Genomic DNA, 26,450 nt, shown 5'->3' with positions numbered 1-26,450 from the left:
CTACCTTTGTTGTACTGCCATCACAGCCACCATATATCCTTTCCCCTTTCGAGAACGTCTGTCACTGAAGAGTTAATTCTGTCATGCATCATTGTCATGAACTGGAAAGAGTGAAGTCTGTGAATGACAGATTCTAGAGGTTTCTGCAAGATGCAGATCAAGTGAATATTCTGGTTAAGTTAGCACCACACGTTCTTCTGTAACAAGCCTCCCCTTGGGAACTGCAGCCTCACTTAGACTTGTAGAGACTTGTCTTCAAGTATGAGAATTTGAAATCTTGTAAAAAAATTAACCTAAAAATAATACCTTAAAAGTCATAGATGCAAAAGTAATGCAAACTAAAGAGATGCAAAGCCTGCAGAAATTAAGCTATTATAATGCCAGGATAATTATCAATCCCTTCTGAAAGTCTTTAAATGGATTATCAAGAAGAGACGTTTCTTTTTATTGCTATCTTCAGTGATACTTTAATATCCTTGACTTGCCCTTAAATATCAAATAAAGGCACTCTGATTTATGAGGATTAAAAATCTCTTTATTTATGGTATCGCAGGGGTTTCACAATAAACGTAACGGCATGTTGCCAAGGAATAAAAGCAATTTCAGTCATACTCCTAGGTGAGAGCTACCATTGCCTTTTAGCCTTCAGACTGGGCAAAGCAATGGACTCCTTTTATGAACAGGTGAATCAGGGGTCAAACCAATTAGCAGATAAGCTTTCATTTAAAAATGAAAGTGTATAGACTCTTGTGAAATGAAAAATAAAGCTTTTTCTGTCAGTTATTGCAGTCGATTTGAGAGAGATTTTATCAACAAGAACACTACACTGAGGTGGTGAGGTGTGTACTGTCAGTTTCTACCCCTGCTTAAAAAATAAAGGATTTATTTCTTCATATAACTCAAGCGTGTCTGCCAGGCCAGTCACCACAGCACTAAAAGAACTGATTATTATGGCAGTGCTAAGCTCTTGGTAATTGGACAGAGTAAGACTGAAAAAACATGACAGAGTAAGTTAGAAGCCTATCAGAGATATCAGGAGTGTGGACAGAAATACAAAATTATTCTTTATACGAAAGCTCAAACCCTATGTTGTAGCAAAACATTCACTTGTATAATATGCTTCCTACCCTGGAGAGCATTTTGAGAAAGGTACAAGGAGAACTCCAAACCATTTTTCAGGAGGAGCTCACAATTACCCACAGCATGTTTTATATGCTTTTAGTCCATGTGATCTAACTCATTACTTCTTAGAGAAGGTGATTTGTCTTAATTACTTCAACAAACTGAAGATGTTCAATGTATTTTTCTAGCACAGTTTATATGAATTTCTTTGTCCAAGGGGCAGTCACAGAGAACTTCGTTCACCATGTTTTTCTGAAAGTTTGCTCTTGATTTATTCAAAAAAGCATTGGTAAGAAAGCTAAAGTTACCTGCAAGATAATTAGCAGGACAGCTTTGTTAGCAATAAATTCAAGAATGTATTTTTTATTGAATACTATTGAGCACATCCAGCAGCCATGCAATCAAAGCTTGAAGGCTAACCTCCCTGAAAACCACGGTCACCAGCCTAGGACATCAGCAAGTTCTAATCCTCTTGAAAATGGGGATTTAGTAGCCTAAAAAACACAGCATAAAACAGCTGTATTCTAGTTCAGCAATTTCAGAGTCACATTAAAAGGGATTACATAGAAGAGCTGAATTATGCTCAAGTGCTCTTAAACACATTACAAAATTTTACCTTCCCTTTTGTGTTTTTGCAAAGACCTTGATCTATACCCATGCTTTGGGTTCTACAAGCTCTTTCCAAGCTTCCTCCTAGATATATTATTCTTTTTGCTGGATAAAATAGTTTTTTGGTCTCGCAGGATAACATGACTGTTAAGAAAATGCAATACCTCGCGTGTGTGGTTTAAATTACACTTATTACTTACCAGTACCTTCCACGTATTCTGTGTTGGCACTCATGCTTCAACATGCACTGGATCCAGCATTTACTAACTCTTCCTGTAAAGTAGCCTGAAATAATGGATCAATGATCATACTGGATGCTGCAAGAAACAGTCTCGATCTATTCACATTTCAGTAAATGGTTTAAAAGTTATTTTGATTGCTTTTAGTCTTACACAGCAGCCAAAGGCCATGTTACTCAGAATCTCATCATAGCTATAGCTGCTCATACATGGTTACCCCATGCCTGACAAATCAGGAGCATAGTCAGTGAAAGCATGAGTCCCTACACAGCCCTTCCTCTGTCTCTATTCCAGTATTTTCACTGCGTGTAGGCATTTATGGTTATAGAGATAGGAAAAAATTATTTTACTATTATTACCTCCCAGTCCTACAATGAGTTTTGAAGTATTTGGAAGGTATTCCTTGATATTAAGACCTTAGGCATAATTGGATTACATTTTATTTTGCATGCATTTCCAGCATTTGTAGTTCTGAAGAAAACCAATGTTTTGCATATGCAGAACAGGCAAATAAGTTCAGTGTTTGGAGTTTTGAGCTTTTTAAAGTGATCTCAAGATTTTTCCCACAGCTTTCCAAGAAATGCAACAATTTAGGCAAAGGATAGCCTTTGGAAAACACTAAGGCTTTGTCATTAATAGATCTGCAGTCAGCATATGAAGTGCTTCCTCTGTTTCTGGAGAGAGAGATGTCCTCCGCTCCAGGGCCTCCCATGAATTTCCTGGTACTAAGCCAGTAGAGTAAGACATCATAAAAATAGATGCAGTTAGGCCCTCTAAAGATTTCACAAAAGGAACTTAAAGTTTCATTGCTCACAACAAAATACTTTTATCTTTGTGACACACCAAAATTCAGTATTGTTGGGGGTATTGCCATAGCTGTTCAATGCTACAAACAGGCATTTTATGGCAAGGTAAGTGCAGACTTTGCAGCCAATGAGATGTGCAGCTGCAGGAAGCTTTCACTTAGAGTACCATAGGCTTCATCTAGAGTGCAGTGCAGTCAGTGAGGATCCTTCAGTAAACTCACTCTAATTCCCATAAGCTAGATCACAACAATAAGGACTTAGGCAGTCTTTTCTGTTTCCTAGGGGAAAAAGGTAGCATTTCCTGGACCCCAGTGTTCTACTCCTAACTACTACACTCAAATTAATTTTGAATACGAATGAATACAGGACCAATTGCAAAAGCCAGCTTGCACAAAGGAAGGGCCAAGAAAGCTACCAGAAACAGTCTGGAAACAGAAAGACAAATGGTATGTGTGAATCAGCACAAACAATGCCAAGCAGAAGAGATATGGTAACATGCCAAGTGTCTAATGAGATTTCACAACAGAAATTCATAACAATAGATAAATAATTCATGATAGACCTAATTTGATCTCCTTTAGAAGGTTTTTCTTATGAGATATTAAAAGCTTAATGATATAATGCTACATTACAGCAGAAACTGAATTGTTTTATACAATGGCAGTAACCATTAATGTACTCTTACAGCACAGACTGTAGTAAAGCCAAATATGCAACTATCCATGCAACTTCCATGCAACAGCTTTCTTCATGATTTTATCCAAAAATCAAGGTCATTGAACTACTTCTAGATCAGTTCTTTCTGTGTTTTAGAACAGGAGGTGTATCACTTCACACACAACATCCATGACACATTCATGCTGACTTCTGAAAAAGAAAAGAAATGGCAAGGAAGTAGAGCTTGGCATTTCTAATGAAATTCTAATGAAATGCTTGATTCACTATTCTAAAAGGCTGCATGAGACTAATTCTTCTTGCACCGCTTCAATCTGTTTTGGAGAGGGAGCCATATTAACAGAAGCATCAGAAGGCACGAATCACTTCCTAGACCATTGTGTTCTTACCCTGCTGCAACTCCTGTTGACCAAGACTAACAAATTACATGCTATAGACTTCAGTCTCCATTGTCCACCTTCACATTCACAATACGTTTAGAAATCGGTTTCACAAGTTATTTATAACACCTGCTGCATTCATACAGTGTTTGCAATAATATCCTACCTCATCTAGCATCCTTTTTATTCCTTACACTTGAATTCTACAGAACTTTTTTTTTCCCCTAAAATGAAGTATTAAAAATAGGTTTTAAGAATTCTGTTTTGTCTGATTCTATATTCCTGATACAAGTTCCACCAGCTAAGCTGATTATTCTCATTCTCCCCAACTGTTACAAGTAAACCATATCTAAGCCTATTCTGCCTTTGTGTTTTATTTCCATTTTAGTTATGCTTAGGTACTTCTAGCTCCAATAAGAAACTCATTATTTAACATAAAGTCATGTTAATGTCAATGACCTTTATATCAAACATCTAATATTAACAAAGCAATCAAAAAATGATAATTTTACCCTGATTTTTAGAAGTTAAATGTCAAATAATTTTTAGCTGATTTAAAAAGTCAAAATTTTGGTGCAGTGCCAAGTGTATCATACCATTTGATTTAAGCACCTATGAAAACATGCTCTTTTAAAGAACTTCCCATTGAAACCCCAAAACCAAGTCCATAGACTTCAGTGAAAACTTGCCACTGACTTTAATAGTCTTTGATAAAAGGCCTTAAAGTTTACAGACACTCTGTTGCAAGTGGCTCTGGGAAGGGCTATCTGTAGATGTAATTCAGGTGTGAAAGCGGCTGCAGCCTACGAAAACTGACCTTGTTTATTGGCTAAGCCTGGGAGGATGTAGTGGGATTCTGCGGCAAGGTTTTGGGAGCAGGGGGCCATAGGGGTGGCTTCTGTGAGAAGAATCCAGAAGGTGCCCCACGTTAGGTAAGGTCCTCGCTTCTGACCAGAGCCGAGCCAGTAAACGATGTTGGTTGCGCATCTGTGAGAGCAGATTTAAAACAGGTTGAAAAACAACAACAACAACAACAACAACAACAAAACAACCAGTGCGCTACACAGCAGCTGGGAGAAAGAGGAGTGAGAAACTACCCTGCAGGTACCAAGGTCAGTGAAGAAGGAGGAGGAGAAGTGCTCCAGGCATGCAGCACAAGTCCCCTGCAGCCTGTGGAGAGGCCCCAGGGCCCTCTGCAGGGCAGCACCACCCTCTGGTGCATCCCTATCTCCTCCCAGCTTGGATCAGCAGCAGACTTGCTGAGGGCACGCCCTGCTCCGCCCTGCGAATCGTTCATGAAGAGGCTGGGCAGGACTGGGCCTGGACGTGACCTTGTTGCTAGTTCATGTCCCAGCCTCACATCTCTAGTGGGTTTCTGTGGCAAGGTTTTGGGAGCAGGGGGCCATAGGGGTGGCTTCTGTGAGAAGAATCCAGAAGCTGCCCCATGTTAAATAAGGGCCCCGCTGCTGGCCAGAGCCAAGCCAACAAGCAACGACTCTGTGAGAGCATATTAAAGACAGGGGAAAAAAACAAAAACCAACCAAAACAAACAGATCTACACAGCAGCTGGGAGAGGGAAAGGAGTGAGAAACAGCCTTGCAGGTGCCAAGGTCAGTGAAGAAGGAGGAGGAGAGGTGCTCCAGGCACGCAGCACAAGTCCCCTGCAGCCTGTGGAGAGGCCCCTGGTGCAGCAGGCTGTCCCCCTGCAGCCCATGGAGTACCACAGTGGAGCAGGGGTCCACGCTGCAGCCCGTGGAGGAGCCCACGCTGGAGCAGGTGGCCCTGCAGTGACAGAGGCTGTGGCCTGTGGAAGACCCCTGCCGGAGCAGATTCGGGGCCAGACCTGTAGCCCGTGGAGAGGAGCCCATGCAAGAGCAGGGGATGTAGGGGGAGCTGCTGCCCGGGGGGGACCCAGGCTGGAGCAGTGTGCTCCTGAGGGATGGACCCTGTGGGACGGACCCATACTGGAACAGTTCTCGAGGAGCTGCTGCCTGTGGGAAGCCCACGCCGGATCAGTTTGGGAAGGACGGCAGCTGTGGGAGGGACCCCACGTTGGAGCAGGGGACAAGAGTGAGCGAGAAGGAGCGGCAGAGACGAAGTGCTAGAGACTGACCGCAGCCACCATTCCCCCGTTCTCCTACGCCACTCGGGGGGAAGAGGTGGAAGAGGATGGCTGGGGGAAAGGTGGTGGTGTTGTTGTTGTTGTTTCATTTTGTTTCTTTGTTTCTCACTTCTCTGCTTCTCCAGCAGCCCGCGAGCCATCTCCCTGTGCCCTCGTCACAACCCACGAGGGTTTCTCCCTCGTCTTTTCTCTCCCTGTCACGCTGAGGAGGGAACGAGACAGCAGCTGGGTGGGCGCCTGGCCGCCAGCCTAGGCCAAGCCACCACGGCCATTCACGGGGATGAAGAGGCTGCACCGTGGGCTTGGAAGCCCAGGGGGTGTCTGTGAGGCTGGGGGAGCTCCTGGGCCCTGCCGCATCATCCACCATTCCATGGTCTCCTAGCGACGCTGAGGGACAACATTGACACCAGTGACACAGGCGAGTCTGGGAGGGACTTTGCGTCTCTAGTGAGCGCCAGGCGTGGAGGCAGCAGCTCCTGGCAGCGAGGCGAGGCCAGGCGAGGCGAGGAGTTGCTGCGCAGCATGGCTGCCGTAGAGGAGGAGAAGGCCCCTGAGGCACAGGAGGACGGTGAGAGCAGATGCCCCAGCAGCTCCCTGGAGGTGGAGGGCCCTGAGCACCCCCTGGGGCTGTGCAGAGCCGCTTGGGCTGTGGACACCCGGGGACGCCCTGCCAGGAGCCCCCGACCAGGCCCTTGCCCTTGCCCTTGCCCTTGCCCTTGCGGGCGTCCCTCGGGGACACCTGCCAGGTGCTCAGTGGGGGGATGCTCTCATCCATGGCTGCCGCCCTGCCTCCCCCAGAGTGCGTGCTGTGCCACCGCTCGGACACCAGCTTGGATGGCTGCGGGCCGATGCAGCAGGTGGACGGGGTCTGCGCCCACGTGAACTGCCTGGTGAGCTCCCCGCGGCTGCCCGCGCCTTTCCCCAACCCCTTGACTGGCACCTGGAGCCCACAGGACTGTGTCATCCCCAGCGCGCTGCTCGCTGGCTGTCACCTCCTCCTGCTGCGCTCCCAGCACAGCCTCCCCACCATGGTCCCTATCTCCTTGCCCTGAGCAGCTGCGGGGCTTTTTTGTCTTCCAGTATCCAGCCCAGGGCCTGTACCAGCGAGGCGCTGAAGGGGAAGGAATCTTCGGATTCCTCTCCGCGGATATCAGGCGGGTAGCGGCTCGGGCAGCTCGCAAGGTGAGGGCTTTTTTGGAGCAGACGAGACTTGTGGCAGCTGAGCCCAAGCCCTGGCAAAGGAATCCTCGAGGCTCTGGACAAGCTCCGGGCAAGTCCCAGTGGCCCCGGCCACGTCACTGACGGGGCTGCTGTGCTCTTTGCAGCGCTGCTGCATCTGCCGCAAGAAGGGGGCCACCCTCGCCTGCCGGCAGAAGCGGTGCTCGCGCCGGTTCCACCTGCCCTGCAGCTCCCAGCGGGGCTGCATCTCGCAGTTCTTTGGGGAGTACAGGTACGAGCTGCCCTAGCTTGGGCTGCAGCCCCCTCAGCCTGCGCCCTGCAGGCAGAGTCCCCGGTGTGGCACGCGTGCCCCGGGGCCCAGCAGGGAAATGGTGCCTGGGGGGCTCCTTTGGGGAGGAGAGGGCTGACAGGGGGGGCTCGTATGCCCCTGGGGAGCTGCTGTCCTCTCCAGGCTCTGGCCAGAGCTGTGCAGGGCCTCTGGCGCTCCCTGGCCTCACTCAACTCTTCCGTCCTCACCCAGCTCCTTCTGCTGGGAGCACCGCCCGCAGCAGACCGTGGAGACGCTGCAGGAGGGGCACACCACGTGCATCATCTGCATGGAGGTGGTGGAGGACAGCCTCTCCTACACCACCATGGTGTGCCCCTCCTGCAAGCACGCCTGGTTCCACCGGGGCTGCATCCAGGTAGGAGGCCCTTCCCTCCCTCTGCCAGCCCGCAGGGACACCATGCGCCCGGAGCGGCGTCCTGCTCACACGGGGAGTCTCTCTTCCACAGGGACAGGCGCTTCGGGCGTGCCTCAGGCACTTTGCGTGTCCTCACTGCCGGGACCAGGAGCGCTTTGTCCCTGAGATGGAGCAGATGGGAATCCGCGTGCCGCACATGTGCGTTCCTTTCTTCCTTCCCACCCACTCAAGGCAGGAGAGGGCACAGCCCCAGGCCCTAATCCCTCCAGGCAGACTGTCCCCAACAAAAGGGGCTGCCTGGGGGACAGGACGATGCTGGCCTGCTGCCAGGGATGCCCCTGAGCCCTGTCCCAGCATCAGCACTGACACTTGCTGAGTGCCCCATGAGCTCGTGACCTTTCCTACTTTCTCTTGAAGAAAGCCGGCTTGCGAGCAGGACGAGGAGGAGGAGCTGGCACTGCCACAGCTGCATGGCCGCTGCGATGCCAGGCAGTGCCTGTACAGGGGAGGCCGGGAGCAGTGGGAAGAGGAAGGGTGAGCATCCACAGCAGCAGCTCCCCGGCTGCTGGGGGCTGTGAGCCAGATCTCCACCAAGCCGTGCAGTGGCTGCTGGGGCTCTGCCCAGGCACCTTCCCCTCTGCTGGGGCGCCACGAGCAATGCTTCTGGAGCCTTGGGGGCCTTTGTGGCGCCACTGCCTGCTGGGCTCTGCGTGCTCACCAGCACAACTTCTTCCCCAGGCCCTGGCAGCTGCTGCTCTGCTCCTCCTGTGCCGCCAGCGGGACCCACCGCCGATGCTCCGGCCTTGGGGACACCACGCAGCAGTGGGAGTGCGCTGGCTGCGCTGGCCCGGGCACTCGTAAGGGGCACGGCGTGCTCAGGCTCGGGGCGGCAGAGCCCTCCGTGCCCTCTGCAGGCCAGGCAGGGTGGGCAGATCCGCTGACCTTCCTGCCTCCCCTTGCAGCTCCCAGCTCCTCACCCTCACCACCGCACAGGAGAGCCGGCCGTGGCAGGGTGCTGCCCCAGCGCCACAGCCCCTACAGCCGGCCACAGCCCTGATCCCGGCCTGGGGACAGAAGATCCATCGTGGTGTCCCGCCGCCAGACAGGGTCGGGCTGTGCACTTGCGGGCGGCCTTCACGGAGAGGACCTCCAAGAGGTGAGCAGTGGGGGAACTCTTGCACCCAAAGGCAGGCGAGGGGTGGCACTCAGCTCCTGCCGAGATGAGGGGATGGAGCTGAGACACGGCGAAGGAGCTGGGACTTGCTGAGGAGGAAGAGCGACGGAGCCAGGAGAAGAGATGGAATTGGGACGGAGGGACAGAGTCACGCTGGTAGGGATAGAGCTTCAGCAGGAAACTAGAGCTTCAGCAGGAAACAGTTCTTTGGGGAGTACAGGTACGAGCTGCCCTAGCTTGGGCTGCAGCCCCCTCTGCCTCCGCCCTGCAGGCAGAGTCCCCAGTGTAGCACGAGTGCCCTGGGGCCCAGCAGGGAAGGGCAGAGCCCCAGCCAGGACATGTGGGGAAATGTTGGCTGGGGGGCTCCTTTGGGGAGGAGAGGGCTGACAGGGGGGGCTCGTATGCCCCTGGGGAGCTGCTGTCCTCTCCAGGCTCTGGCCAGAGCTGTGCAGGGCCTCTGGCGCTCCCTGGCCTCACTCAACTCTTCCGTCCTCACCCAGCTCCTTCTGCTGGGAGCACCGCCCGCAGCAGACCGTGGAGACGCTGCAGGAGGGGCACACCACGTGCATCATCTGCATGGAGGTGGTGGAGGACAGCCTCTCCTACACCACCATGGTGTGCCCCTCCTGCAAGCACGCCTGGTTCCACCGGGGCTGCATCCAGGTAGGAGGCCCTTCCCTCCCTCTGCCAGCCCGCAGGGACACCATGCGCCCGGAGCGGCGTCCTGCTCACACGGGGAGTCTCTCTTCCACAGGGACAGGCGCTTCGGGCACTTGCTCTGCTTCTCCTGTGCCGCCAGCGGGACCCACCGCCGATGCTCCCGCCCTGGGGACACCACGCAGCAGTGGGAGTGCGCTGGCTGCGCTGGCCCGGGCACTGGTAAGGGGCACGGCGTGCTCAGGCTCGGGGCGGCAGAGCCCTCCGTGCCCTCTGCAGGCCAGGCAGGGTGGGCAGATCCGCTGACCTTCCTGCCTCCCCTTGCAGCTCCCAGCTCCTCACCCTCACCACCGCACAGGAGAGCCGGCCGTGGCAGGGTGCTGCCCCAGCGCCACAGCCCCTACAGCCGGCCACAGCCCTGATCCCGGCCTGGGGACAGATGCTCCATCGTGGTGTCCCGCCGCCAGACAGGGTCGGGCTGTGCACTTGCGGGCGGCCTTCACGGAGAGGACCTCAAGGAGGTGCTCAGTGGGGGAACGCTCGCACCCAAAGGCAGGCGAGGGGTGGCACTCAGCTCCTGCCGAGATGAGGGGATGGAGCTGAGACACGGCGAAGGAGCTGGGACTTGCTGAGGAGGAAGAGCGACGGAGCCAGGAGAAGAGATGGAGGCGAGACCAAGCCTGGAACTGGATGGGGAGATGGAGCTGGGTCTCCGGGACAGAAATGGGCCTGGCTGATGGAGCCAGGACGGAGATGGAATTGGGATGGTTCCAGAGTCATGCTGCTAGGGAGAGAGCTTGGGCAGGAGACGATCCCTCAAGCTGGAAGGGACCCACCAGTGTTCTCCTAGCTTTGGAAACTGTCCCTACAGCGCAGAGGCAGGTAGTTAGCCTAACCCAGAGCCTGAGAACAATGCTTACCAGGAAGAACAAAAACAGCGCACAAAGCTGACCAAAAGGAGAAAACAACTCCGTTGTTTCCCATCCTGCTCTTTCCCTCAGCCACTCAGCACAGTGTGCTGCAGCTCGCTTGCATTTTCCTGTGCATTTTCCTGTACAAATAAAGTGGTTTTGCTTTTTTGTCTATATGAGTATCACTTCTTGAACACTCCGACTAAGACCTAAATCCACGCAAAACACCCACCCCTCAAAAAAGAAAAAAGAAGAAAGGAGGCACTGCTATTTAACAAAACAGACCTGACCACCAAGCACGAAGGGGACCCCCAGTGCTGTGCTGAGCAGAAGCAGAGCCTCAGCACGTGTGCACTTGAACAACTCTGAGAAGAGTCAAGGCAGAGACAGACCAACCAAATCAGGACCGGAGCACAAACATTTAGCCCAACACTTTTTTTTTTCTTTTTTTTTTACTATTATTAAGTGAATATATTTATTAAAGAATAACTTAAGAGTGGTTGTGGCCTCGAACTACCTTCTCCTACCAGAAGCTGATGCTCAGCCTCCGCTTTGGAAGAAGGGTCTATGCAGAGTTACCACCCAGAGACAGCAAGATTCTCGTTTCAGCATTAGGGATTGAAATCCGGTGTCCTGTGAAGGGGCTCCAGCAAAGAGAGTTCAAGCAAAACAAGTTGCAGCAATGGTCTGGCTGCAAATAGAAGGATAGATAGAAGGCACTTCATCAAGAGAACCCTCCCCACCTCCCATACGGATCAACACCTCCTGGCTTGCTCTGGAGGCCAGCCTCGCCTCAGCTCTCCCTTGCAGTCACCAGCCAGCCTGGAGCTTTCCCTACACAGGAGGGAGGCCACAGCCCCTTCCTTGCTCAGGACCACCCCCAAGCACTCCCAGCTGCAGAGGAAAGGGCCAGGTGCCCATGAAGACACACCAGGTTCACAAGACTACAAGTGCCAGGCCCAGCCCCATCGCAAGCACAGCTCTTTGCACAAAAGGCTGGTCTTGCTCTTCCCACCACTGCTAACCCTTGAGAATGCTACAGGGAGGCAGAGGATGCCCACAAAGAAGGGAGAAGAACACGACAGATCAGTGGAGCGATTAAGGAAGCATCAAACCAGAGATGTCTGCAGAGGACAGAAAAGGTCTATCAGGAACCAGTCAGTCCCTCCTTCCCTCAACCAAAAGAGGAAGCAAGAAAAATGGAGGAAAAGCTTCAATGCAAGAAGACCTTGCAAATCCAGAACGGCAGCCTCCTGGCAGCCTCCTTCACAGCTGCCCCGGTGCTCGGGCCTGGCTGAATGGCCCCGCTTTGGTTCAGGTCCCTGCAAAACCACCGGACACACAGTGGGGTCGGGGTTGGAAGGCACCTCTGCAGGTCACCTGCTCCAACCCCCATGCTCAAGCAGGGCCACCTGCAGCCATGTGGACACTGGGCACCACTGAGAAGAGCCTGGCTCCATCTCCTTTGCACCTTCTCTTCGCGTATCGATATCCTTCAGCCAGATCCCCACAACGAGCAGTCACGGCTCTCTCCAGCTCTCCCCAGAGGACACATGCTCCAGTCCTTCCACCAGCTTGGCTGCCGTTCACTGCGCTCCCTCCAGTAGGCCCATGGCTCTCCTGTCCTGGGGAGCCCACAACTGGACCCAGTCCTCCAGCTGGGGCAACTCCAACAAGCCTTGGGGGCTCCAGCTTTCCTCCCCAGGGCCTCAGCTTCCAGCTTCCCTGCCGTCAACTCCACGAGGATCCTGCCAGGCCATTTCTCCGGCCTGCCCAGGGCCCTCTGCAGGGCAGCACCACCCTCTGCTGCATCCCTATCTCCTCCCAGCTTGGATCAGCAGCAGACTTGCTGAGGGCACGCCCTGCTCCGCCCTGCGGATCGTTCATGAAGAGGCTGGGCAGGACTGGGCCTGGACGTGACCTTGTTGCTAGTTCATGTCCCAGCCTCACATCTCTAGTGGGTTTCTGTGGCAAGGTTTTGGGAGCAGGGGGCCATAGGGGTGGCTTCTGTGAGAAGAATCCAGAAGCTGCCCCATGTTAAATAAGGGCCCCGCTGCTGGCCAGAGCCAAGCCAACAAGCAACGACTCTGTGAGAGCATATTAAAGACAGGGGAAAAAAACAAAAACCAACCAAAACAAACAGATCTACACAGCAGCTGGGAGAGGGAAAGGAGTGAGAAACAGCCTTGCAGGTGCCAAGGTCAGTGAAGAAGGAGGAGGAGAGGTGCTCCAGGCACGCAGCACAAGTCCCCTGCAGCCTGTGGAGAGGCCCCTGGTGCAGCAGGCTGTCCCCCTGCAGCCCATGGAGTACCACAGTGGAGCAGGGGTCCACGCTGCAGCCCGTGGAGGAGCCCACGCTGGAGCAGGTGGCCCTGCAGTGACAGAGGCTGTGGCCTGTGGAAGACCCCTGCCGGAGCAGATTCGGGGCCAGACCTGTAGCCCGTGGAGAGGAGCCCATGCAAGAGCAGGGGATGTAGGGGGAGCTGCTGCCCGGGGGGGACCCAGGCTGGAGCAGTGTGCTCCTGAGGGATGGACCCTGTGGGACGGACCCATACTGGAACAGTTCTCGAGGAGCTGCTGCCTGTGGGAAGCCCACGCCGGATCAGTTTGGGAAGGACGGCAGCTGTGGGAGGGACCCCACGTTGGAGCAGGGGACAAGAGTGAGCGAGAAGGAGCGGCAGAGACGAAGTGCTAGAGACTGACCGCAGCCACCATTCCCCCGTTCTCCTACGCCACTCGGGGGGAAGAGGTGGAAGAGGATGGCTGGGGGAAAGGTGGTGTTGTTGTTGTTGTTGTTTCATTTTGTTTCTTTGTTTCTCACTTCTCTGCTTCTCCAGCAGCCCGCGAGCCATCTCCCTGTGCCCTCGTCACAACCCACGAGGGTTTCTCCCTCGTCTTTTCTCTCCCTGTCACGCTGAGGAGGGAACGAGACAGCAGCTGGGTGGGCGCCTGGCCGCCAGCCTAGGCCAAGCCACCACGGCCATTCACGGGGATGAAGAGGCTGCACCGTGGGCTTGGAAGCCCAGGGGGTGTCTGTGAGGCTGGGGGAGCTCCTGGGCCCTGCCGCATCATCCACCATTCCATGGTCTCCTAGCGACGCTGAGGGACAACATTGACACCAGTGACACAGGCGAGTCTGGGAGGGACTTTGCGTCTCTAGTGAGCGCCAGGCGTGGAGGCAGCAGCTCCTGGCAGCGAGGCGAGGCCAGGCGAGGCGAGGAGTTGCTGCGCAGCATGGCTGCCGTAGAGGAGGAGAAGGCCCCTGAGGCACAGGAGGACGGTGAGAGCAGATGCCCCAGCAGCTCCCTGGAGGTGGAGGGCCCTGAGCACCCCCTGGGGCTGTGCAGAGCCGCTTGGGCTGTGGACACCCGGGGACGCCCTGCCAGGAGCCCCCGACCAGGCCCTTGCCCTTGCCCTTGCCCTTGCCCTTGCGGGCGTCCCTCGGGGACACCTGCCAGGTGCTCAGTGGGGGGATGCTCTCATCCATGGCTGCCGCCCTGCCTCCCCCAGAGTGCGTGCTGTGCCACCGCTCGGACACCAGCTTGGATGGCTGCGGGCCGATGCAGCAGGTGGACGGGGTCTGCGCCCACGTGAACTGCCTGGTGAGCTCCCCGCGGCTGCCCGCGCCTTTCCCCAACCCCTTGACTGGCACCTGGAGCCCACAGGACTGTGTCATCCCCAGCGCGCTGCTCGCTGGCTGTCACCTCCTCCTGCTGCGCTCCCAGCACAGCCTCCCCACCATGGTCCCTATCTCCTTGCCCTGAGCAGCTGCGGGGCTTTTTTGTCTTCCAGTATCCAGCCCAGGGCCTGTACCAGCGAGGCGCTGAAGGGGAAGGAATCTTCGGATTCCTCTCCGCGGATATCAGGCGGGTAGCGGCTCGGGCAGCTCGCAAGGTGAGGGCTTTTTTGGAGCAGACGAGACTTGTGGCAGCTGAGCCCAAGCCCTGGCAAAGGAATCCTCGAGGCTCTGGACAAGCTCCGGGCAAGTCCCAGTGGCCCCGGCCACGTCACTGACGGGGCTGCTGTGCTCTTTGCAGCGCTGCTGCATCTGCCGCAAGAAGGGGGCCACCCTCGCCTGCCGGCAGAAGCGGTGCTCGCGCCGGTTCCACCTGCCCTGCAGCTCCCAGCGGGGCTGCATCTCGCAGTTCTTTGGGGAGTACAGGTACGAGCTGCCCTAGCTTGGGCTGCAGCCCCCTCAGCCTGCGCCCTGCAGGCAGAGTCCCCGGTGTGGCACGCGTGCCCCGGGGCCCAGCAGGGAAATGGTGCCTGGGGGGCTCCTTTGGGGAGGAGAGGGCTGACAGGGGGGGCTCGTATGCCCCTGGGGAGCTGCTGTCCTCTCCAGGCTCTGGCCAGAGCTGTGCAGGGCCTCTGGCGCTCCCTGGCCTCACTCAACTCTTCCGTCCTCACCCAGCTCCTTCTGCTGGGAGCACCGCCCGCAGCAGACCGTGGAGACGCTGCAGGAGGGGCACACCACGTGCATCATCTGCATGGAGGTGGTGGAGGACAGCCTCTCCTACACCACCATGGTGTGCCCCTCCTGCAAGCACGCCTGGTTCCACCGGGGCTGCATCCAGGTAGGAGGCCCTTCCCTCCCTCTGCCAGCCCGCAGGGACACCATGCGCCCGGAGCGGCGTCCTGCTCACACGGGGAGTCTCTCTTCCACAGGGACAGGCGCTTCGGGCGTGCCTCAGGCACTTTGCGTGTCCTCACTGCCGGGACCAGGAGCGCTTTGTCCCTGAGATGGAGCAGATGGGAATCCGCGTGCCGCACATGTGCGTTCCTTTCTTCCTTCCCACCCACTCAAGGCAGGAGAGGGCACAGCCCCAGGCCCTAATCCCTCCAGGCAGACTGTCCCCAACAAAAGGGGCTGCCTGGGGGACAGGACGATGCTGGCCTGCTGCCAGGGATGCCCCTGAGCCCTGTCCCAGCATCAGCACTGACACTTGCTGAGTGCCCCATGAGCTCGTGACCTTTCCTACTTTCTCTTGAAGAAAGCCGGCTTGCGAGCAGGACGAGGAGGAGGAGCTGGCACTGCCACAGCTGCATGGCCGCTGCGATGCCAGGCAGTGCCTGTACAGGGGAGGCCGGGAGCAGTGGGAAGAGGAAGGGTGAGCATCCACAGCAGCAGCTCCCCGGCTGCTGGGGGCTGTGAGCCAGATCTCCACCAAGCCGTGCAGTGGCTGCTGGGGCTCTGCCCAGGCACCTTCCCCTCTGCTGGGGCGCCACGAGCAATGCTTCTGGAGCCTTGGGGGCCTTTGTGGCGCCACTGCCTGCTGGGCTCTGCGTGCTCACCAGCACAACTTCTTCCCCAGGCCCTGGCAGCTGCTGCTCTGCTCCTCCTGTGCCGCCAGCGGGACCCACCGCCGATGCTCCGGCCTTGGGGACACCACGCAGCAGTGGGAGTGCGCTGGCTGCGCTGGCCCGGGCACTCGTAAGGGGCACGGCGTGCTCAGGCTCGGGGCGGCAGAGCCCTCCGTGCCCTCTGCAGGCCAGGCAGGGTGGGCAGATCCGCTGACCTTCCTGCCTCCCCTTGCAGCTCCCAGCTCCTCACCCTCACCACCGCACAGGAGAGCCGGCCGTGGCAGGGTGCTGCCCCAGCGCCACAGCCCCTACAGCCGGCCACAGCCCTGATCCCGGCCTGGGGACAGAAGATCCATCGTGGTGTCCCGCCGCCAGACAGGGTCGGGCTGTGCACTTGCGGGCGGCCTTCATGGAGAGGACCTCCAAGAGGTGAGCAGTGGGGGAACTCTTGCACCCAAAGGCAGGCGAGGGGTGGCACTCAGCTCCTGCCGAGATGAGGGGATGGAGCTGAGACAGGGCGAAGGAGCTGGGACTTGCTGAGGAGGAAGAGCGACGGAGCCAGGAGAAGAGGTGGAATTGGGACGGAGGGACAGAGTCACGCTGGTAGGGATAGAGCTTCAGCAGGAAACTAGAGCTTCAGCAGGAAACAGTTCTTTGGGGAGTACAGGTACGAGCTGCCCTAGCTTGGGCTGCAGCCCCCTCTGCCTCCGCCCTGCAGGCAGAGTCCCCAGTGTAGCACGAGTGCCCTGGGGCCCAGCAGGGAAGGGCAGAGCCCCAGCCAGGACATGTGGGGAAATGTTGGCTGGGGGGCTCCTTTGGGGAGGAGAGGGCTGACAGGGGGGGCTCGTATGCCCCTGGGGAGGTGCTGTCCTCTCCAGGCTCTGGCCAGAGCTGTGCAGGGCCTCTGGCGCTCCCTGGCCTCACTCAACTCTTCCGTCCTCACCCAGCTCCTTCTGCTGGGAGCACCGCCCGCAGCAGACCGTGGAGACGCTGCAGGAGGGGCACACCACGTGCATCATCTGCATGGAGGTGGTGGAGGACAGCCTCTCCTACACCACCATGGTGTGCCCCTCCTGCAAGCACGCCTGGTTCCACCGGGGCTGCATCCAGGTAGGAGGCCCTTCCCTCCCTCTGCCAGCCCGCAGGGACACCATGCGCCCGGAGCGGCGTCCTGCTCACACGGGGAGTCTCTCTTCCACAGGGACAGGCGCTTCGGGCACTTGCTCTGCTTCTCCTGTGCCGCCAGCGGGACCCACCGCCGATGCTCCCGCCCTGGGGACACCACGCAGCAGTGGGAGTGCGCTGGCTGCGCTGGCCCGGGCACTGGTAAGGGGCACGGCGTGCTCAGGCTCGGGGCGGCAGAGCCCTCCGTGCCCTCTGCAGGCCAGGCAGGGTGGGCAGATCCGCTGACCTTCCTGCCTCCCCTTGCAGCTCCCAGCTCCTCACCCTCACCACCGCACAGGAGAGCCGGCCGTGGCAGGGTGCTGCCCCAGCGCCACAGCCCCTACAGCCGGCCACAGCCCTGATCCCGGCCTGGGGACAGATGCTCCATCGTGGTGTCCCGCCGCCAGACAGGGTCGGGCTGTGCACTTGCGGGCGGCCTTCACGGAGAGGACCTCAAGGAGGTGCTCAGTGGGGGAACGCTCGCACCCAAAGGCAGGCGAGGGGTGGCACTCAGCTCCTGCCGAGATGAGGGGATGGAGCTGAGACACGGCGAAGGAGCTGGGACTTGCTGAGGAGGAAGAGCGACGGAGCCAGGAGAAGAGATGGAGGCGAGACCAAGCCTGGAACTGGATGGGGAGATGGAGCTGGGTCTCCGGGACAGAAATGGGCCTGGCTGATGGAGCCAGGACGGAGATGGAATTGGGATGGTTCCAGAGTCATGCTGCTAGGGAGAGAGCTTGGGCAGGAGACGATCCCTCAAGCTGGAAGGGACCCACCAGTGTTCTCCTAGCTTTGGAAACTGTCCCTACAGCGCAGAGGCAGGTAGTTAGCCTAACCCAGAGCCTGAGAACAATGCTTACCAGGAAGAACAAAAACAGCGCACAAAGCTGACCAAAAGGAGAAAACAACTCCGTTGTTTCCCATCCTGCTCTTTCCCTCAGCCACTCAGCACAGTGTGCTGCAGCTCGCTTGCATTTTCCTGTGCATTTTCCTGTACAAATAAAGTGGTTTTGCTTTTTTGTCTATATGAGTATCACTTCTTGAACACTCCGACTAAGACCTAAATCCACGCAAAACACCCACCCCTCAAAAAAGAAAAAAGAAGAAAGGAGGCACTGCTATTTAACAAAACAGACCTGACCACCAAGCACGAAGGGGACCCCCAGTGCTGTGCTGAGCAGAAGCAGAGCCTCAGCACGTGTGCACTTGAACAACTCTGAGAAGAGTCAAGGCAGAGACAGACCAACCAAATCAGGACCGGAGCACAAACATTTAGCCCAACACTTTTTTTTTTCTTTTTTTTTTACTATTATTAAGTGAATATATTTATTAAAGAATAACTTAAGAGTGGTTGTGGCCTCGAACTACCTTCTCCTACCAGAAGCTGATGCTCAGCCTCCGCTTTGGAAGAAGGGTCTATGCAGAGTTACCACCCAGAGACAGCAAGATTCTCGTTTCAGCATTAGGGATTGAAATCCGGTGTCCTGTGAAGGGGCTCCAGCAAAGAGAGTTCAAGCAAAACAAGTTGCAGCAATGGTCTGGCTGCAAATAGAAGGATAGATAGAAGGCACTTCATCAAGAGAACCCTCCCCACCTCCCATATGGATCAACACCTCCTGGCTTGCTCTGGAGGCCAGCCTCGCCTCAGCTCTCCCTTGCAGTCACCAGCCAGCCTGGAGCTTTCCCTACACAGGAGGGAGGCCACAGCCCCTTCCTTGCTCAGGACCACCCCCAAGCACTCCCAGCTGCAGAGGAAAGGGCCAGGTGCCCATGAAGACACACCAGGTTCACAAGACTACAAGTGCCAGGCCCAGCCCCATCGCAAGCACAGCTCTTTGCACAAAAGGCTGGTCTTGCTCTTCCCACCACTGCTAACCCTTGAGAATGCTACAGGGAGGCAGAGGATGCCCACAAAGAAGGGAGAAGAACACGACAGATCAGTGGAGCGATTAAGGAAGCATCAAACCAGAGATGTCTGCAGAGGACAGAAAAGGTCTATCAGGAACCAGTCAGTCCCTCCTTCCCTCAACCAAAAGAGGAAGCAAGAAAAATGGAGGAAAAGCTTCAATGCAAGAAGACCTTGCAAATCCAGAACGGCAGCCTCCTGGCAGCCTCCTTCACAGCTGCCCCGGTGCTCGGGCCTGGCTGAATGGCCCCGCTTTGGTTCAGGTCCCTGCAAAACCACCGGACACACAGTGGGGTCGGGGTTGGAAGGCACCTCTGCAGGTCACCTGCTCCAACCCCCATGCTCAAGCAGGGCCACCTGCAGCCATGTGGACACTGGGCACCACTGAGAAGAGCCTGGCTCCATCTCCTTTGCACCTTCTCTTCGCGTATCGATATCCTTCAGCCAGATCCCCACAACGAGCAGTCACGGCTCTCTCCAGCTCTCCCCAGAGGACACATGCTCCAGTCCTTCCACCAGCTTGGCTGCCGTTCACTGCGCTCCCTCCAGTAGGCCCATGGCTCTCCTGTCCTGGGGAGCCCACAACTGGACCCAGTCCTCCAGCTGGGGCAACTCCAACAAGCCTTGGGGGCTCCAGCTTTCCTCCCCAGGGCCTCAGCTTCCAGCTTCCCTGCCGTCAACTCCACGAGGATCCTGCCAGGCCATTTCTCCGGCCTGCCCAGGGCCCTCTGCAGGGCAGCACCACCCTCTGGTGCATCCCTATCTCCTCCCAGCTTGGATCAGCAGCAGACTTGCTGAGGGCACGCCCTGCTCCGCCCTGCGGATCGTTCATGAAGAGGCTGGGCAGGACTGGGCCTGGACGTGACCTTGTTGCTAGTTCATGTCCCAGCCTCACATCTCTAGTGGGTTTCTGTGGCAAGGTTTTGGGAGCAGGGGGCCATAGGGGTGGCTTCTGTGAGAAGAATCCAGAAGCTGCCCCATGTTAAATAAGGGCCCCGCTGCTGGCCAGAGCCAAGCCAACAAGCAACGACTCTGTGAGAGCATATTAAAGACAGGGGAAAAAAACAAAAACCAACCAAAACAAACAGATCTACACAGCAGCTGGGAGAGGGAAAGGAGTGAGAAACAGCCTTGCAGGTGCCAAGGTCAGTGAAGAAGGAGGAGGAGAGGTGCTCCAGGCACGCAGCACAAGTCCCCTGCAGCCTGTGGAGAGGCCCCTGGTGCAGCAGGCTGTCCCCCTGCAGCCCATGGAGTACCACAGTGGAGCAGGGGTCCACGCTGCAGCCCGTGGAGGAGCCCACGCTGGAGCAGGTGGCCCTGCAGTGACAGAGGCTGTGGCCTGTGGAAGACCCCTGCCGGAGCAGATTCGGGGCCAGACCTGTAGCCCGTGGAGAGGAGCCCATGCAAGAGCAGGGGATGTAGGGGGAGCTGCTGCCTGGGGGGGACCCAGGCTGGAGCAGTGTGCTCCTGAGGGATGGACCCTGTGGGACGGACCCATACTGGAACAGTTCTCGAGGAGCTGCTGCCTGTGGGAAGCCCACGCCGGATCAGTTTGGGAAGGACGGCAGCTGTGGGAGGGACCCCACGTTGGAGCAGGGGACAAGAGTGAGCGAGAAGGAGCGGCAGAGACGAAGTGCTAGAGACTGACCGCAGCCACCATTCCCCCGTTCTCCTACGCCACTCGGGGGGAAGAGGTGGAAGAGGATGGCTGGGGGAAAGGTGGTGTTGTTGTTGTTGTTGTTTCATTTTGTTTCTTTGTTTCTCACTTCTCTGCTTCTCCAGCAGCCCGCGAGCCATCTCCCTGTGCCCTCGTCACAACCCACGAGGGTTTCTCCCTCGTCTTTTCTCTCCCTGTCACGCTGAGGAGGGAACGAGACAGCAGCTGGGTGGGCGCCTGGCCGCCAGCCTAGGCCAAGCCACCACGGCCATTCACGGGGATGAAGAGGCTGCACCGTGGGCTTGGAAGCCCAGGGGGTGTCTGTGAGGCTGGGGGAGCTCCTGGGCCCTGCCGCATCATCCACCATTCCATGGTCTCCTAGCGACGCTGAGGGACAACATTGACACCAGTGACACAGGCGAGTCTGGGAGGGACTTTGCGTCTCTAGTGAGCGCCAGGCGTGGAGGCAGCAGCTCCTGGCAGCGAGGCGAGGCCAGGCGAGGCGAGGAGTTGCTGCGCAGCATGGCTGCCGTAGAGGAGGAGAAGGCCCCTGAGGCACAGGAGGACGGTGAGAGCAGATGCCCCAGCAGCTCCCTGGAGGTGGAGGGCCCTGAGCACCCCCTGGGGCTGTGCAGAGCCGCTTGGGCTGTGGACACCCGGGGACGCCCTGCCAGGAGCCCCCGACCAGGCCCTTGCCCTTGCCCTTGCCCTTGCCCTTGCGGGCGTCCCTCGGGGACACCTGCCAGGTGCTCAGTGGGGGGATGCTCTCATCCATGGCTGCCGCCCTGCCTCCCCCAGAGTGCGTGCTGTGCCACCGCTCGGACACCAGCTTGGATGGCTGCGGGCCGATGCAGCAGGTGGACGGGGTCTGCGCCCACGTGAACTGCCTGGTGAGCTCCCCGCGGCTGCCCGCGCCTTTCCCCAACCCCTTGACTGGCACCTGGAGCCCACAGGACTGTGTCATCCCCAGCGCGCTGCTCGCTGGCTGTCACCTCCTCCTGCTGCGCTCCCAGCACAGCCTCCCCACCATGGTCCCTATCTCCTTGCCCTGAGCAGCTGCGGGGCTTTTTTGTCTTCCAGTATCCAGCCCAGGGCCTGTACCAGCGAGGCGCTGAAGGGGAAGGAATCTTCGGATTCCTCTCCGCGGATATCAGGCGGGTAGCGGCTCGGGCAGCTCGCAAGGTGAGGGCTTTTTTGGAGCAGACGAGACTTGTGGCAGCTGAGCCCAAGCCCTGGCAAAGGAATCCTCGAGGCTCTGGACAAGCTCCGGGCAAGTCCCAGTGGCCCCGGCCACGTCACTGACGGGGCTGCTGTGCTCTTTGCAGCGCTGCTGCATCTGCCGCAAGAAGGGGGCCACCCTCGCCTGCCGGCAGAAGCGGTGCTCGCGCCGGTTCCACCTGCCCTGCAGCTCCCAGCGGGGCTGCATCTCGCAGTTCTTTGGGGAGTACAGGTACGAGCTGCCCTAGCTTGGGCTGCAGCCCCCTCAGCCTGCGCCCTGCAGGCAGAGTCCCCGGTGTGGCACGCGTGCCCCGGGGCCCAGCAGGGAAATGGTGCCTGGGGGGCTCCTTTGGGGAGGAGAGGGCTGACAGGGGGGGCTCGTATGCCCCTGGGGAGCTGCTGTCCTCTCCAGGCTCTGGCCAGAGCTGTGCAGGGCCTCTGGCGCTCCCTGGCCTCACTCAACTCTTCCGTCCTCACCCAGCTCCTTCTGCTGGGAGCACCGCCCACAGCAGACCGTGGAGACGCTGCAGGAGGGGCACACCACGTGCATCATCTGCATGGAGGTGGTGGAGGACAGCCTCTCCTACACCACCATGGTGTGCCCCTCCTGCAAGCACGCCTGGTTCCACCGGGGCTGCATCCAGGTAGGAGGCCCTTCCCTCCCTCTGCCAGCCCGCAGGGACACCATGCGCCCGGAGCGGCGTCCTGCTCACACGGGGAGTCTCTCTTCCACAGGGACAGGCGCTTCGGGCGTGCCTCAGGCACTTTGCGTGTCCTCACTGCCGGGACCAGGAGCGCTTTGTCCCTGAGATGGAGCAGATGGGAATCCGCGTGCCGCACATGTGCGTTCCTTTCTTCCTTCCCACCCACTCAAGGCAGGAGAGGGCACAGCCCCAGGCCCTAATCCCTCCAGGCAGACTGTCCCCAACAAAAGGGGCTGCCTGGGGGACAGGACGATGCTGGCCTGCTGCCAGGGATGCCCCTGAGCCCTGTCCCAGCATCAGCACTGACACTTGCTGAGTGCCCCATGAGCTCGTGACCTTTCTTTCCTACTTTCTCTTGAAGAAAGCCGGCTTGCGAGCAGGACGAGGAGGAGGAGCTGGCACTGCCACAGCTGCATGGCCGCTGCGATGCCAGGCAGTGCCTGTACAGGGGAGGCCGGGAGCAGTGGGAAGAGGAAGGGTGAGCATCCACAGCAGCAGCTCCCCGGCTGCTGGGGGCTGTGAGCCAGATCTCCACCAAGCCGTGCAGTGGCTGCTGGGGCTCTGCCCAGGCACCTTCCCCTCTGCTGGGGCGCCACGAGCAATGCTTCTGGAGCCTTGGGGGCCTTTGTGGCGCCACTGCCTGCTGGGCTCTGCGTGCTCACCAGCACAACTTCTTCCCCAGGCCCTGGCAGCTGCTGCTCTGCTCCTCCTGTGCCGCCAGCGGGACCCACCGCCGATGCTCCGGCCTTGGGGACACCACGCAGCAGTGGGAGTGCGCTGGCTGCGCTGGCCCGGGCACTCGTAAGGGGCACGGCGTGCTCAGGCTCGGGGCGGCAGAGCCCTCCGTGCCCTCTGCAGGCCAGGCAGGGTGGGCAGATCCGCTGACCTTCCTGCCTCCCCTTGCAGCTCCCAGCTCCTCACCCTCACCACCGCACAGGAGAGCCGGCCGTGGCAGGGTGCTGCCCCAGCGCCACAGCCCCTACAGCCGGCCACAGCCCTGATCCCGGCCTGGGGACAGATGCTCCATCGTGGTGTCCCGCCGCCAGACAGGGTCGGGCTGTGCACTTGCGGGCGGCCTTCACGGAGAGGACCTCAAGGAGGTGCTCAGTGGGGGAACGCTCGCACCCAAAGGCAGGCGAGGGGTGGCACTCAGCTCCTGCCGAGATGAGGGGATGGAGCTGAGACACGGCGAAGGAGCTGGGACTTGCTGAGGAGGAAGAGCGACGGAGCCAGGAGAAGAGATGGAGGCGAGACCAAGCCTGGAACTGGATGGGGAGATGGAGCTGGGTCTCCGGGACAGAAATGGGCCTGGCTGATGGAGCCAGGACGGAGATGGAATTGGGATGGTTCCAGAGTCATGCTGCTAGGGAGAGAGCTTGGGCAGGAGACGATCCCTCAAGCTGGAAGGGACCCACCAGTGTTCTCCTAGCTTTGGAAACTGTCCCTACAGCGCAGAGGCAGGTAGTTAGCCTAACCCAGAGCCTGAGAACAATGCTTACCAGGAAGAACAAAAACAGCGCACAAAGCTGACCAAAAGGAGAAAACAACTCCGTTGTTTCCCATCCTGCTCTTTCCCTCAGCCACTCAGCACAGTGTGCTGCAGCTCGCTTGCATTTTCCTGTGCATTTTCCTGTACAAATAAAGTGGTTTTGCTTTTTTGTCTATATGAGTATCACTTCTTGAACACTCCGACTAAGACCTAAATCCACGCAAAACACCCACCCCTCAAAAAAGAAAAAAGAAGAAAGGAGGCACTGCTATTTAACAAAACAGACCTGACCACCAAGCACGAAGGGGACCCCCAGTGCTGTGCTGAGCAGAAGCAGAGCCTCAGCACGTGTGCACTTGAACAACTCTGAGAAGAGTCAAGGCAGAGACAGACCAACCAAATCAGGACCGGAGCACAAACATTTAGCCCAACACTTTTTTTTTTCTTTTTTTTTTACTATTATTAAGTGAATATATTTATTAAAGAATAACTTAAGAGTGGTTGTGGCCTCGAACTACCTTCTCCTACCAGAAGCTGATGCTCAGCCTCCGCTTTGGAAGAAGGGTCTATGCAGAGTTACCACCCAGAGACAGCAAGATTCTCGTTTCAGCATTAGGGATTGAAATCCGGTGTCCTGTGAAGGGGCTCCAGCAAAGAGAGTTCAAGCAAAACAAGTTGCAGCAATGGTCTGGCTGCAAATAGAAGGATAGATAGAAGGCACTTCATCAAGAGAACCCTCCCCACCTCCCATACGGATCAACACCTCCTGGCTTGCTCTGGAGGCCAGCCTCGCCTCAGCTCTCCCTTGCAGTCACCAGCCAGCCTGGAGCTTTCCCTACACAGGAGGGAGGCCACAGCCCCTTCCTTGCTCAGGACCACCCCCAAGCACTCCCAGCTGCAGAGGAAAGGGCCAGGTGCCCATGAAGACACACCAGGTTCACAAGACTACAAGTGCCAGGCCCAGCCCCATCGCAAGCACAGCTCTTTGCACAAAAGGCTGGTCTTGCTCTTCCCACCACTGCTAACCCTTGAGAATGCTACAGGGAGGCAGAGGATGCCCACAAAGAAGGGAGAAGAACACGACAGATCAGTGGAGCGATTAAGGAAGCATCAAACCAGAGATGTCTGCAGAGGACAGAAAAGGTCTATCAGGAACCAGTCAGTCCCTCCTTCCCTCAACCAAAAGAGGAAGCAAGAAAAATGGAGGAAAAGCTTCAATGCAAGAAGACCTTGCAAATCCAGAACGGCAGCCTCCTGGCAGCCTCCTTCACAGCTGCCCCGGTGCTCGGGCCTGGCTGAATGGCCCCGCTTTGGTTCAGGTCCCTGCAAAACCACCGGACACACAGTGGGGTCGGGGTTGGAAGGCACCTCTGCAGGTCACCTGCTCCAACCCCCATGCTCAAGCAGGGCCACCTGCAGCCATGTGGACACTGGGCACCACTGAGAAGAGCCTGGCTCCATCTCCTTTGCACCTTCTCTTCGCGTATCGATATCCTTCAGCCAGATCCCCACAACGAGCAGTCACGGCTCTCTCCAGCTCTCCCCAGAGGACACATGCTCCAGTCCTTCCACCAGCTTGGCTGCCGTTCACTGCGCTCCCTCCAGTAGGCCCATGGCTCTCCTGTCCTGGGGAGCCCACAACTGGACCCAGTCCTCCAGCTGGGGCAACTCCAACAAGCCTTGGGGGCTCCAGCTTTCCTCCCCAGGGCCTCAGCTTCCAGCTTCCCTGCCGTCAACTCCACGAGGATCCTGCCAGGCCATTTCTCCGGCCTGCCCAGGGCCCTCTGCAGGGCAGCACCACCCTCTGGTGCATCCCTATCTCCTCCCAGCTTGGATCAGCAGCAGACTTGCTGAGGGCACGCCCTGCTCCGCCCTGCGGATCGTTCATGAAGAGGCTGGGCAGGACTGGGCCTGGACGTGACCTTGTTGCTAGTTCATGTCCCAGCCTCACATCTCTAGTGGGTTTCTGTGGCAAGGTTTTGGGAGCAGGGGGCCATAGGGGTGGCTTCTGTGACAAGAATCCAGAAGCTGCCCCATGTTAAATAAGGGCCCCGCTGCTGGCCAGAGCCAAGCCAACAAGCAACGACTCTGTGAGAGCATATTAAAGACAGGGGAAAAAAACAAAAACCAACCAAAACAAACAGATCTACACAGCAGCTGGGAGAGGGAAAGGAGTGAGAAACAGCCTTGCAGGTGCCAAGGTCAGTGAAGAAGGAGGAGGAGAGGTGCTCCAGGCACGCAGCACAAGTCCCCTGCAGCCTGTGGAGAGGCCCCTGGTGCAGCAGGCTGTCCCCCTGCAGCCCATGGAGTACCACAGTGGAGCAGGGGTCCACGCTGCAGCCCGTGGAGGAGCCCACGCTGGAGCAGGTGGCCCTGCAGTGACAGAGGCTGTGGCCTGTGGAAGACCCCTGCCGGAGCAGATTCGGGGCCAGACCTGTAGCCCGTGGAGAGGAG

The 26,450-nt window shown here is 57.4% G+C and overlaps 1 protein-coding gene across 3 annotated transcripts in view; it reads right to left on the bottom strand.

Annotated features, from left to right (window-relative positions):
* Positions 1-513: 513 nt before the first annotated feature.
* The window catches only part of LOC311441560 (uncharacterized protein), a 72,606-nt gene continuing 46,669 nt past the window's right edge, over positions 514-26,450 (bottom strand). The window contains exons 3-6 of one of the 3 annotated variants that reach the window (XM_084529830.1): positions 4,649-4,818; positions 1,932-2,016; positions 1,543-1,616; positions 514-1,430 (exon numbers count right to left, since the gene is read on the bottom strand). In XM_084529830.1, the coding sequence (XP_084385956.1) occupies positions 1,586-1,616; positions 1,932-2,016; positions 4,649-4,818 (286 nt within the window). In that variant the 3' untranslated portion in view covers positions 514-1,430; positions 1,543-1,585. Of the gene's footprint in view, positions 1,431-1,470; positions 1,617-1,931; positions 2,017-4,648; positions 4,819-26,450 lie in introns of those variants that run through there. The other 2 variants (XM_084529832.1, XM_084529831.1) reach the window with 2 other exon arrangements.

This window comes from Aythya ferina (genome assembly GCF_964211825.1).
Source record: "Aythya ferina genome assembly, chromosome: 9".
Taxonomy (NCBI): domain Eukaryota; kingdom Metazoa; phylum Chordata; class Aves; order Anseriformes; family Anatidae; genus Aythya; species Aythya ferina.
This window is presented reverse-complemented; position numbering and strand designations above follow the sequence as displayed.